General features: G+C 51.9%; 1 protein-coding gene and 1 long non-coding RNA gene across 9 annotated transcripts in view; both read left to right on the top strand.

The window, feature by feature from the left end:
* Window positions 1-25: 25 nt before the first annotated feature.
* The window catches only part of POC1A (POC1 centriolar protein A), a 101195-nt gene continuing 88771 nt past the window's right edge, over window positions 26-12449 (top strand). For 3 of the 8 annotated variants that reach the window (XM_045051021.1, XM_023249403.2, XM_045051022.1), the window contains exons 1-2: window positions 29-1051; window positions 6781-6854. In XM_045051021.1, the coding sequence (XP_044906956.1) occupies window positions 1042-1051; window positions 6781-6854 (84 nt within the window). In that variant the 5' untranslated portion in view covers window positions 29-1041. Of the gene's footprint in view, window positions 1052-6780; window positions 6855-12449 lie in introns of those variants that run through there. The other 5 variants (XM_023249399.2, XM_023249402.2, XM_019822527.3 and 2 more) reach the window with 5 other exon arrangements.
* Window positions 1058-2673, top strand: LOC123383431. The gene is made up of 2 exons (XR_006593153.1): window positions 1058-1603; window positions 2358-2673. It is a non-coding gene; the product is annotated as an uncharacterized LOC123383431 (long non-coding RNA).

Below are 12449 nucleotides of genomic sequence, written 5' to 3'. Positions count from 1 at the left end.
TGGCTAGTCGGTTGGGACCTGGGCTTTCCCGGATCGCCTGCCAAGAGAAGGAGGGGCACGGTAGTGGATCCTACACCCTCTTCTTGTTTCTCTACTAACTGCACTATGCTTCAGAACCCTGTAAAAGGGCAGAGTCGGAGGGGAAGTGCCCCTGAGGACAACTGGGACGTTATAGGGTTGTAGAAACTGGTGCCTTGGATATAGAAGAAGGAGGGTAAGGAAGGCGTTCCGGACCACGGTCTAAAGCAGGATCCGCCCTGTCTGTGACGAAGGGCTTCCCAGAAGAGGTGGGGGTGTATTTGCCCAAGGATGGAGTGGTTCTGGGGGTGATGTGGGGAGAGGGTGAGGCTGGAGGGGACCCCTCGGAGTCCGAGATGAAGGGACTTAATCTGAGGCAAAGGGCAAGAGGGGCTGGGCTGGATAGAACCCGTGTACTACACAGCTCTGAGCACTATCTGGAGATAGTGTGGAGGCGCAAAGCCTGACGTAGTTAGGGTTTGACACATATTATTATGACTTTTTTTTTCCATCGCAGGCAGTCCGAAGTCTCTTGCTGGCCGCCTTTGGCACCAACCGGGCGGCTCAGAACTCCATCCCAAAGTTCAGAGTTGGGCCATGGCTCCTTTGGGTCTCCCCAGTCCACACCTGCAGGGTAGGGTTAGGCAAATCCCTCTCAGGAACACCAATCTGCTCCACACCCTTCCCAACTTAACTTGAGCTGGGTTGGCCTGGGCCTGTGCCAGGCTCACAGCTGCCTTCCTCCAGTCTTGAAGGGGCCATCCAGGTTGCTCCTTCCTTAGCTGGGCATTAATAATAAGAGGGACAAAGTCCAGAGTGATGGTGACTAAGATGTGTCCAGGTACTTCTTAATTCCCTCTCTCTTGAGTCTCCAGCCAGCTGAGAGGCAGGCAAGGGGAGTCTCCACATGCAGAGGAGGCAGCTGGGTCCAGAATGGCACCAGGACCAGTCCAGGGGCCCATGAAGAGGGCTCTGGCCTAGGAGTCCTGGGCCGAGCTCTGCCCCATCCTGCTGAGAGGAGACATGAGGAAAGGTCAGCACTTGGACTCAGACCCAAATGCACCTAGAAGTGGAAATGGTGAAGATGGTGTTGAGTGTTTTGCTCTTCTCTGGGCCTCACTTTCCTTATCTGGGCAATGGGATCATAATCCCTGTTCTACCTGCCTCACAGGACTGTTTGAGTGATCAGAGGTGAAACAGAAGCAGAAAGAACTGGACATTGGAACTAAATATGGGTTCTAACCCTGGCACTGAATCTCACTTGGCCTTGGGCAGGCCACAACCTCTCTGAGGTTCATTTTCCTCATTGTAAATCTCTCCCAGCCCTGCCACTTGTGGTTGGCAGGACGGTCAGGTGAAGTCATGGATTTCAGAGGCTTATTGTTTAAACCAGCAAGGCTCCAGCTGGGAGTTTCCTGTTTAATAGAGGGAAAGGTTGAGAAACAAAAGAGACTCACTTGGAAAGTGAAATAGAATGTTGTAAACAATTCCAGATGGAGGAGGAGGCTGTTACTCCCCAGACACTGAAGGAGGGGGGATCCCAACCACCAAGAAGCCTTCCGGAAGAGTGGTGCCAGCTGGAAGGGTGGGTCTACATGCAACTGGGAGACTGATAAGTGAAGCTTTCAGTGGGAAAGTCCCAGGCCTGTCCTGGAGGGTTAGTGTGAGTCAGCCTGAATAGCTGGGCTTCAGGGATGCAGCTAGAATGTGAGGAGGTAGGAGAGAAAGGCCACAAAGGGGCCACAGAGATTTCCAGTGTCAGCTCAAGAACCACCACCAGGGCAATGGTCAAAATGCGTATTCGCAGGCAATGGCCCTTTGATTCTGACCCAGGAATCTATTTTCACCAGGCCTCTCTCTTGGTGATGTGCGGGCAGCATATCTTAGGGCCACATTTTGGGAACTGTTTCCTGAGTGGTTTCCAGTTTGGGATTTTGAAGGGCAAGTACTAAAGCCATGAGTTCTAATCCTGGCTCTGCCACTTTCTGATCGTGAGGTCATCAGCAAAATATCCCACATCCTAAGCCTCTGTTTTTGCATCTGTAAAGTGAAAGTACCTCACCTGTCTCGCTGATGAGTCTGAGTGGGTCCCATTCAGCCTTCCTCTCCTCTCTTCTTCCTTCCACATTCTTTTTCCTTTCTTCTCTCCATTCCTCCCTCCCTTTTCTCCCTCACTGCTGTCTTGCCTCCCTCCTCAGAGCTGCAGTACAAACTCGTCTTATCACCCTGGCTCTGGGCAGGGAAGACCAAGCTGCTGGAGTTCAGGCAAGGTCAGGCTCCATTCCGGGGACAATGCTGAGGCATGACCTCTCCTCCCCCACTTCTTCCCTCCACCCCAGTCTGCGTCATCATCGTCGTCTGGGACTGCTGCACACAGCACTCCTCCAGCGGTCAAGGCAGAAGGAAAATGTCAATCCCAGCCCCAGAATTCATCCTTTTCCACTCTGGGCCCCAGAAACTACTTGTAGTAGTGCCTCTCTGTCAGAGTGAAGGAGCCAACAAGGGACCTTGGACAAGCTTACTGCTTTCCTCTGAGCCTCATTTTCAACATCTATCAGCCAGGCAAGAAATCCCTCCAATTCCCCAGCCCCAGGAGATCCAGATGGACATGGGACAGTTTTGAAGATAAATAAAACCTCTAGCCTGTTCTTCTGAGCTTGGTGTGCCCTTGGTTGTGAGCCAGCCATGCTCCTTGGGATGTTAGTGTCTGTCTGTCTGTCTGGCGGGCAATGAGTGGGAGATCAGCCTTACAGAATGGTTAGAGACTCTGGAAACAGTTCAGCTCTGCCCTACAGAGTTGGAAATGTGAGCTCCAGGGTTAACAGTAATAGGGTCCAATAATTAGCATAGGAGATGGATTCTAAGGGTTGGGCAGGGTGGGAGGGTCCCCAACACCTGCCTTGTGCTGGCCCTTCCTTTGGAGTCTTCTTAGGCTCTGGCCCACCCAGAAGACAGGCCTGGGCCTGGGTTTGTAAAGCCAGCTTTGGAGCAAGGGGTGGGTTCTGATTGGCTAGAGGAGAAAGGGGCTGGATTGGGGCAAAGCCATCAAATGCTCCAGGAGGTGTGTTGGGGGGGGGGGTGGATTGCACGTAGGGAATAGTATCCCCTACCCCCAAAGAGCAAACACTATTCTCCCAAAAAGCCTTGGAGGACCCCTGAGCCTAGCCCTCTAGGATAGAACCCACAAACTGTGTTCCAGATACGTTCTCTTTGACCCAAACAGTGCTTTTTAAAAATGTGGATTAGTGACCAACATTTAATAATCAAGATATTGTTACACTGAAATATTCCCAACTTTCCTTGAGGGATCAGCATGCCTGGAGCCCCTGAGCTGGCCCAGGCATAATTTGTTCTCCCCAGTTCTCTACCAGCCCTCCCGTCAGTGGGTCCCCGATCCTTACGACATGTAATGTCCCAGCAATAACATATTTCTGGCTTTGTAGGCATCTGAGTATGTGTCTGTAGCCCTAACCCATTTTAGAGCCAGGGTGACTAAGATCCTGAGAGGGGAGAGGTCTCACTCAAGGCCACATAGCAAGTGAGGTTTGGTCCGCAAGGGGACCCAAGTGTCTTGCTTTCTAAGCCACACACTGGGCTTTTCTGCCCTCACAGCCTCTGGAGGACAGTCTGAGGCAAGGGGTTAGGGGAAAGATCAGGCTGGTTGTGAGGGCTTTCTGGAAGGGACTAAGAGATGAGTTCCCTAGTGTTTGTCCTCATTCAGGCCCCACCCACAGCCCCTGCATACAGATCGGACCAGGGCAGGGCCTGTGAAGTGATGGGTGGTGATGGGATGGAGTAGGCTAAGCCCCTGCCCCTCTGGCCTGTATAGTATTCACAGGATGGAGGAGCCTTGTTCCCTGCCCTCCTGGGATGCTGGAGTGAGACGGCAGGAAAGTACCTGTTTTGAGACTGTGACCAGTGTGGTCAAGGGCGTGGGGACAGAGAATGGCAGGGAGGGAGACCCACATCAGAGCTGGATCCTGGTGTTGAGGAGATGCTGCCGTGGACAGGTCAGCTAGGCTGAGGGGGCCCCCAGTGAAGGCTGGAGGAGGCTGGTATGGAGGAGGGACATCAGGAGGCCAAGGAGGCTGCGGCTCAGAGGGAGAAGGGGGTGTGTGATGGAGATTGGAGGAGGCTGGAGTCCCAACTAACTGCTGCCAGAGTCCCACTGTTATCAACAATGTGATTATCAACCAAGGTAAGGCCCTTAAATCTCTCTGGCCCAGGAGCATTTGAAGGCCTGCCCAGCACCCCTTCTGCCAGACATTGAGGAGCTGAAGCAAAGGAGGAGGAATAGGGAAAGAGTGAGGGAGGCTCAGAGAAGTGGTACTGGACAAGGGTAACTAGGAGAAGGCCAGGGAGGGATTATAATACTACAGCGAATGGGTATGGCAACAAGAACAGCTCTCCTCAATGTTTTGGCCTTGCGCTGTGATTATGTGCACAATTTCATGTCCCCTCGGAGCAACCCTACAGGTAAGTGGAATGAGGAGACCCATCCATAGGGCAGAAGCTCAGAATGGTTAAGTAGCTTGCCCAAATTCACACAACCAGCAAGTGGAGAGTGTGGCTTACCTGTTGGCCTTGTGCCTTCTGGTCTAGCATTCTACCCTGAGGAGGATGAGGAAGCTGGGAGGAATAAGACTGGGACTGTGTTGGGGGTCAAGGTCTGAGTGGAAGCTTCTCTCTACTTCCGGGAAATCGGCCTAGTTTGGGTAGGCAGATGGGACTTCCCAGCCAAGGAGCCAACCAGCCTGACTCTTAGTGGGAGTCACTTACTTTGAGGGACCTCTGGGCAGCCAGTCATGGCCTCAGGAGGGAAGATTCCTTCCAGAACCCACACACTGGTAGACACTGTATTCCTTCTCTATCCCCTGCACCTGGGTTAACAGCTCTGGGCCCAGATGCTTAGCAGTAGGACTCACAGCCTGGCACAGACCCCCTTCTGCCTTCCTCTCTCTTTGGGGCTCCTGGAAGGAGAAAAGGGGGCCCTGGCTCTACAGGTTTTCTGTCCTGTACTCCAGAACTCGCCTCCTTTCTGTCTCCTCCTCTCCCGGGCCTCCTGGACACTCCAGCCTTCTCCAGTGCTAACAGCAATCCCTAAGAACAGCCCATGCCTTCCTGAATTCTGCCTCTGCCATAGGCACAGGCCTGGCACTTGTGCGTGTCTCTGCACCTAATTCCCGAATGTGCCCTACAAAGTGGAGATACGCAACCCATTCTTAGAGAGTGGAGGCAGGATCCTGCTTGTGTTCAGCTCCCAGCTCCGTCTCCGTGTGCCCCCTGGCCTTTGGCAGACAGCACAGCCTCTCTCAGCTTCCATTTCTGCATGCACGAAGAGGGAGTGGTACTTTCTGTGATGGTTGAACTATGTGTCCATTTGACTAGGCCATGGTGCCCATTGTTTGGTTAAACACCAGTCCAGATGCTGCTGTGAAGGTATTTTGTACATGTGATTAACATCAACGGTCAGATGACTTTAAGAGAAATTATCCTTGATAATGTAAGTGGCCCTCATACAATCAGCTGAAGGCCTTAAAGAGCAAAAACCAAGGTTTTGTGGAGAAGGTCTTTTGCTGCAGGCTGTAACATCGGAATCCTGAGTTTCCAGGTTGCTAGACTGCCCTACAAATTTCAGCTTTGCCAGCCTCCAGTCATCTGAGCCAATTCCTTAAAATCAATTTCTCTCTTCATATACCTATATCTATCTTACTGGTTCTGTCTCTCTGGAGAACCCTGACTGATAAACCTGGTGATAAACACACACGGTTGACACGAGGGCTCGCTGAGCCACTGCCTCCGTGCTTGTGGTGGGAGGGATCAGCACCTGGAAACAGCATGCAGTTAGTATTAGCTGGTGGCTACGGATGAAGGAACTGAGCCTCGGCAAAGTAACTTGTCCAAAGTTTCAGAGCTCAAGGCAGTATTTGAGCCAGATCTGCCTTCCCAACGTGTCCTTGCCCTGTCACCCTCCTCCTTGCCAAGAACCTTGGGTCGAGGTGGCTCCTTCTCTCCAGGATCCCCTTTGGGTTGAATGAAAGCCCTCAAGCCCTGGTGGGGGAGGTGAGACTAGAGGCACTGTTGGGGCCCGGCTGGTACTGAGTTAACAGGTTCTTGTGCAAGACTAGCAGGCTTGTGACATGCCAACATTCACCAACCCTAGGATTGCTGTGGCCCTGCTGTGGCCTTTGGAATCGTTGGGGTGAAATCAGCACAGGAGTGATGACCAAATAACGACCCTTCTCTTTCGGGATGGCTTCTTAGCCCCACCACCCACCCTGCAGACCTAGCAAGCTAATCCCTGTGCCTCATAGACTTGGGGTTAGCAGCACAGGGTTCTGCAGGGACCAGGTCAGGCAGGGCAGTGGGTGCCCTGGGATCCTCTATGTCTCCGCTCTGCTCATTGTCATCTATGGGACACAACCTAGTGTGGCCAGGCCTTCTTCCCATTATTTCAAGAATAGCCTCACATCCAGATTTTGATGTGAACACTTGGAATTCTTATATTTTTAAATATCAAAAACTTAGCTGAGTAGATAATATTTGAATATGGCTAAAATGCAAATAGTATGACATGGTAAAAGAAAATTTTTCCCTCATTCAAATCTGCCCATAGACACAACCACTACTTCCAAGTTTTTATGGGTCCTTCCAGAAAGATCCTACTCAGTCATTCAACATTTACCTGTTGACTGCCTACTATAAATGACCTGCATTCATAAGACACATTTTGCTCCTTGTTTTTTGTGTTTAACACTGTAGCCTGGAGAGAGCCCTGTAGCGAGCAGAGAGACTTCTTGTGGCCTACCTCATCTCTAGTTGCTCCGTGGTTTCCGGTAGGTTGCTCATACAAATTCTTGAACGTGCTTCTTTGTATGGGGTGAGGACTTCTGTGGGATATTTAGAAATGAAATCACTAGGTCAAAGGGCAAGCCAAAGGTTTACATCTTTTTTTTTTAATTTTTTTCACATTTTATTTATTTTTGAGACAGAGAGAGAGACAGAGTGTGAGCCAGGGAGGGGCAGAGAAAGAGGGAGACACAGAATCTGAAGCAGCCTGACTGAGCCACCCAGGTGCCCCAAAGGTCAAAATCTTTGATTCCAGGGTTGTTTTTTCTCTGATATTGAATTGTATGTGTTCTTGTGAGCAGCCTCAGACCCTTGATGAAGTGAAGTAGTTTTCTGGAAAAGGATAAATAGGTTTATTTATTCAGCAAATACTTACTGTGCACCCACTGTTTACCAGGTATTGGACTAGATTTTAAGACAGAACAAGGCAGATGTAGTCCTGTTCTCATGGGATGGATGGTCTAGTGGGGGAGACTATATGTGTATATATATATACATATACATACGCATATACACGTATATGCACATATATACATACATATACACACACATATATAGTAAATACAAGCCCGTGTCAACATGTGACCACAGAATGAGTGCTCACATAGGTGGTCTGACAAGAATAGGGGCTGCTTTGTTTGGGGTTTGAGGAGGCCTCTTTGAGGAGGGGATGTTCTGATGGTGAAGTTCCCCCTCTGATGTTCTGAGGAGGTGAGTCCTAATGGACCAGAAGGAGCCAACAAGGATGGGGATAGAACAGGCCAGGCTGGGGAATCTATGCCCTTGGCCACCTCCAGCCCTGGCCAGTGCACTTTATAACATGGAAAGTTGGGAACACCAGCCGTCTTGCCCAGGGCTGAGGAGGCATGGGTGTGTTTCATTATATTACTGTTATTATGACAAATATATGAGCAAGAAAACATGGGCGAGAAGTCTGTGGGAGGTGGGCATGCTCGAATGGGCTCTCTAGAACTTTGAGGACCCTGAGGAGGGAGAGTGGGTAGGAGCTGGAAGGCCTCCAAGCCTCTGAGGCCTCACTGAAGTCACAGAGGCTGGCGTAGCATGAAGGGCAGCAGAGGCAGCCTGGCCCCAACTGAAGGGCCCTGAGAGCCGGCCAAGAGATGGACCTTACTGTGTGAAGTTTGGGATTGGGAGACAGCTCTGAAGCCTTGAGGCTCAACTTCAGCAAACCCTGGGCTTCAGTCAGGGTGGCCGTGCCAGACCCAGCCAGGGGGGGCTAGCATGGGGCAAGGCCACCCATGACATTTACCCAACCTCCAGAACCCATCCGGCTTGAATGCATCACCCTGGTTGTGACACGGGCTCAGTGCTTCCCTCTAGGTAACTGTCACCATGCCACCCAGGCCCTAGGTTCCTCTTTTCTGAGCTACCCACATCAAGGTCCATTGGGATTTTGCCTTCATTGCTCTGACTTGGGGAGAAGGGTGCTTGAGGGGGTCAGCAGTGCTGGTGGCTCACAAGAGAGGTACTCAATGAGCATTTGTTGAATGAATGGATGGATGAACGAGCAAATGCATGCATGAATGAATAAATGGAATGGGTAAATAAATGAGGATTTGCTGTGGACTGTGTGAATGCATAGGTTTGTGTGGGTTCTCAGGCCCCAGAAATGGGGCAGTTTGTGGGCAGATTGTGTCAGCAAGAGGCAAGTGTGGAAAGCAAGAAGCAGATGGTTGGTCAGCAGATAACCCAGAGATGGGAAGGGGAATTCGCAAGGTCATCTAACAGGCACCCCCTTGCTTGGGCATTTGTAGGAGCTTGCCCTGGGGAGATTTGTGAGCGCCCACATTCTGAGCATCCTGCCACCACACCTCCTCTCATCCATATACAAGCACGCACTGGGGGGCGTCTGGGGGGCTCAGACAGTTAAGCGTCCTACTTTGGCATGGGCCAGGATCTCATGGTTCGTGGGTTCGAGCCCCATGTAGGGGTCTGTACTGACAGCTCAGAGGCTGGAGCCTGCTTTGCATTCTGTGTCTCCCTCTCTCTCTGCCCCTCCCCTGCTCGTGCTCTGTCTCTTTCTCTCAAAAATAAATAAACATTAACAAGCACACATGGGCCCTCACAGGTGTCCACGCAGCCTCCTCCACGCCTCCCTCTGTGCTTGTCCTGAGTCAGGCCACCTCTGATCCTGGGCCTGGTCTGTGGAGCAGAGCTGGCATGGGATGGGGGCTACAGGACAGACCACAGGACAAGTAGTAAGTCTTCCCCATCCCAGACCTTCGCCCCTTCTTGTTGTCTTTCTCCAACCACCTATGTGGCCAGCACATCAGAGGATGACCATGACCGTGCAGCAGGAATGCTCTCATTTACCTCTGCCTAACTACATTTAGAAAATAGTTTTTCCACAGTTTCCCTGCATCTCTGCTGGTAACTCTGAAGTGACAAATCAGGTTTGTGAGTTCTTAGGGCCAAGTTTCTGCCAGAGCAACCTGCTAGTCACGTTCAGAGGTGCACACACTGGATATCTCTCAAGTTCATTCATGGTCTCAGGCCCGCAGGTGCTAGAGTCACTGATACCACCTCTGCACAGCCACATGCCCAGCCACTCTGATCATAGGAACAGTAACACACATGCTCATAGCCATATATAGCTGCAAAGTCACATTGTTACAGGCAGGCATGCTAGGGCAGCCACAGTGCACCATGGTTGTGACATTGTCATACATGAGGTCACACACGTGGGCTGAACCATGTAGGGTCACAGGGTTGTGCACGTTACTTTGCCCCTCCCCCTTACTGCTATCCCAACCTCCCAAAGTGCTCACTACCTCCCTGGGATGTGTCATCACCATCCCTTCCCCAACCCACATCCCTGATGAGGTCAAGGCTATCAAGAGCCCTATCCTTCCCTCGGCTTGCCTCTTCTGTGTCCATAATACTCACGGATGCCCTGATGGTCCTGTACAACTCTGAAAAGTACCCAACAGGCCTGTGTGGACTCTGGGGCACTACAGTCAAGCTGTGTGATAATAACAGTCTCTTCATTCAGGACCTCGATTTTTTCACCTGTTTAATGGAGGCATGGACTTGGTGGTTCCAAGTCCTTTCTGGCACTCATGATAGGGACAGCTGTGATCCTGTGACCCCTCAAGCACTTCCTGGGCCTCCTTAAGCCACCTGGCTCCTGAGATTCTACTCAAACCTTAAGGCAAATGTCTCTCAATAATGAACGGGCCCCAGTGAGGTTTCCTTGGGAACAAAGGAGAGCCCAGCTATGCTCTCACTGAAGGCCTGATACCTGGCTGTCTGTCAGGGTCACAGGAGGAGCCTGTGAGACAGGGCGCCACAAAGCCTGATCTCTGGGGGACTCACCCAAGCCTTCTTAACAAGCAACACACTGGCAGAAAGAACCTTCTAGAAAAGCTGCCACATAACTGCAAGCTCAGGCAGGGTGGCTCAGTACAAGAGACAGTCATTGTTCTGGAAAGGCCAGAGGCAGCCCCTCCTTCTTCCCCTTCTTGTTCCTGATCTTCCCAGACCCCTGGGGTTCCAGCATAACCAGTATGTCCCCCTGAGTTCAGGAGAGGTCAGTAGATTTATAAATCCCCAAAATCTAGTCAGCGTCACCATAGGGAGATTTGTGTACTTTCCAAAGAGTGGTTGTTGAGTGGCCAATGTGTGCCAGGTGCAGTGCAGGAGCCCAGAGAAAATAAACCAAAGTGCACCCTAAGTAGCACTGGTGCAGGACGTTTCACAGTGTTCTCTGGAAAAAAAAAAGTTCTGTGGTCAAGTAAGTTAGGAAAGCCTATTATATAATTCAGATGGGCTGAACAAAGGTAAACCAGTTTCTTGCTTGTGGGTTTTGGCAGAGCCTGTATCAGGCTGTGTGCTGCAACAGTGTTCTGGGAGTGGGTGGAGAGAGAGTGTGAGTCTCATTTCCACCCTGCTTTCTTCTCCAAGCCTCTGGCCGGGCGGGAGACCTTGAGCAATGCTGCTTGAGGGGCACCAGGATTCCAGATTCAGCAGGGTGCTGGGGAATCTGAATTTCTGCAAGTTGTCAGGAGCTGCTGCCAGGACATCACTTGGAAAACCACTGATCTTAGAACAGCTAGAGGGATCTTTCTAAGGCTAAAACACAGAGGTCCTCCTCTGCTCAAAGCTCTTCTGTGTCTCCCTCTCACTCAGCAGAAGCCATGTCCTCATGGAGTCTGTAAGGCCCCCCCACCTCAGTGACACTGTCCCTCTACTTGTTTCTCTGTCCCTTAACCCTACCCAACAAATCCCCACCTGGGGCCTTTGCTGTTGCTGTCCCTTTTGCCCTGTATAATGCTCCTCCCCCAGATCTTGGTGGGGCAATCATCCCTCATCCCATCATTCTCACCCCCAACCCAGCCTTGTACCCCTGCTCTTCCAAGATGCCCTCCAATACCACTGCTCTTTCCACAGCCCTGCATGTTGACTCCATGAGGCCAGGGCTGTGCTGTCTCATGACTCTGTTCCTAGCACCAAGCACAGTGCTCAGCAAAGGTTGGGGGGACTGTTAAGTGAATGGAGCCCAGGACGCCAGCAGGGCTAAAGCTTGGGCCTCCCAGGCCAGACAGGCCTGAGCACCTAGGAACACCCTCACAGGTGAACTCTGGATGGGGCCCTCTGGTCTGATGCCAGGTCTGGTGCCCTGGGAAGGGCTGGGGAGGAGGGCAGAGGTGTCCAGGCTGGGGCCGTGGGGAGTGGCCCTGTGGATGCCAGGTTCTGTCACTGGCTCTGTGAACCTTAACAGTGCTGAATTGCGTCCTATCCTTGGAGCACTCTGTGTTCCTGGTGCATCTCCCCAGAGGTCATGGAAGTGCTGATGAACTTATGATCCTGATGAGCTCAGAGGGTGTCCTGTGGCAGAAACCAGAAGTTTCTGAGGAACGGGGCCAGATCTGTCTCCCCACTGCAGCCTCCATTGGCTCTGGCTTGGCCTAGGGGTAATCCCAGTGGGCAGCTGGGGGAAGGAGGGTTAGCCAAGCCCGTCTGACTGCCAGATGCAGAGGAGGTATAGGGAGGTTGTGGGGCAGTGGTACACTCTCCTCTTCTGTAAGGTGGGGGAGGGGGGGTGTTGCCCAGGACTTTCACCAGGGTGGCCTGTCTGATTCTGTGTCTTGTGCTGGCAGTACCCCTGTAAGCCCTCCCCGCTCATGTCAAGGCTGTGTTTGGGTAGCCTTGAGTAGCCCCCCACAGGGACTGCGTGAATTTGCACATGATATCAGTGGTGGCCTTGTTCAGGATTCCCAAGGAATTTTCTGGCAAGCAAGGCTTTGACTTTGGGCCTCCTGCCCAGCGAGCTGACATTAGGCCCTGAGCCTTGTTCTGAATGGCTCTGCCTGGTGGGTAGACTGAGGGCTGGGGTCCCTGGGCCACCTGTCCTGGCCTTCCTGTGTACTCATACTGCTGAGGCACACACAAGTGTGAGTGTATGAGTATGTAGGTACCTTCAGGAAAAGCCTGCCGGTCTGAGCTCCCACAATCTCCCCCCCAGTGTGCCCTGCTTTTTAAAACTACCATTTATTGAGAGCTTACTGGTGCCAGGCCTGTATTTTAATCCTTACAGCAACTCTGTTCCCTAGGGTTGTGTC

Source organism: Felis catus, chromosome A2 (genome assembly GCF_018350175.1).
Source record: "Felis catus isolate Fca126 chromosome A2, F.catus_Fca126_mat1.0, whole genome shotgun sequence".
NCBI classification, from domain to species: domain Eukaryota; kingdom Metazoa; phylum Chordata; class Mammalia; order Carnivora; family Felidae; genus Felis; species Felis catus.
Note: the sequence above shows the minus strand (reverse complement) of the source record. Positions and strands in the feature narration are given on the sequence as shown.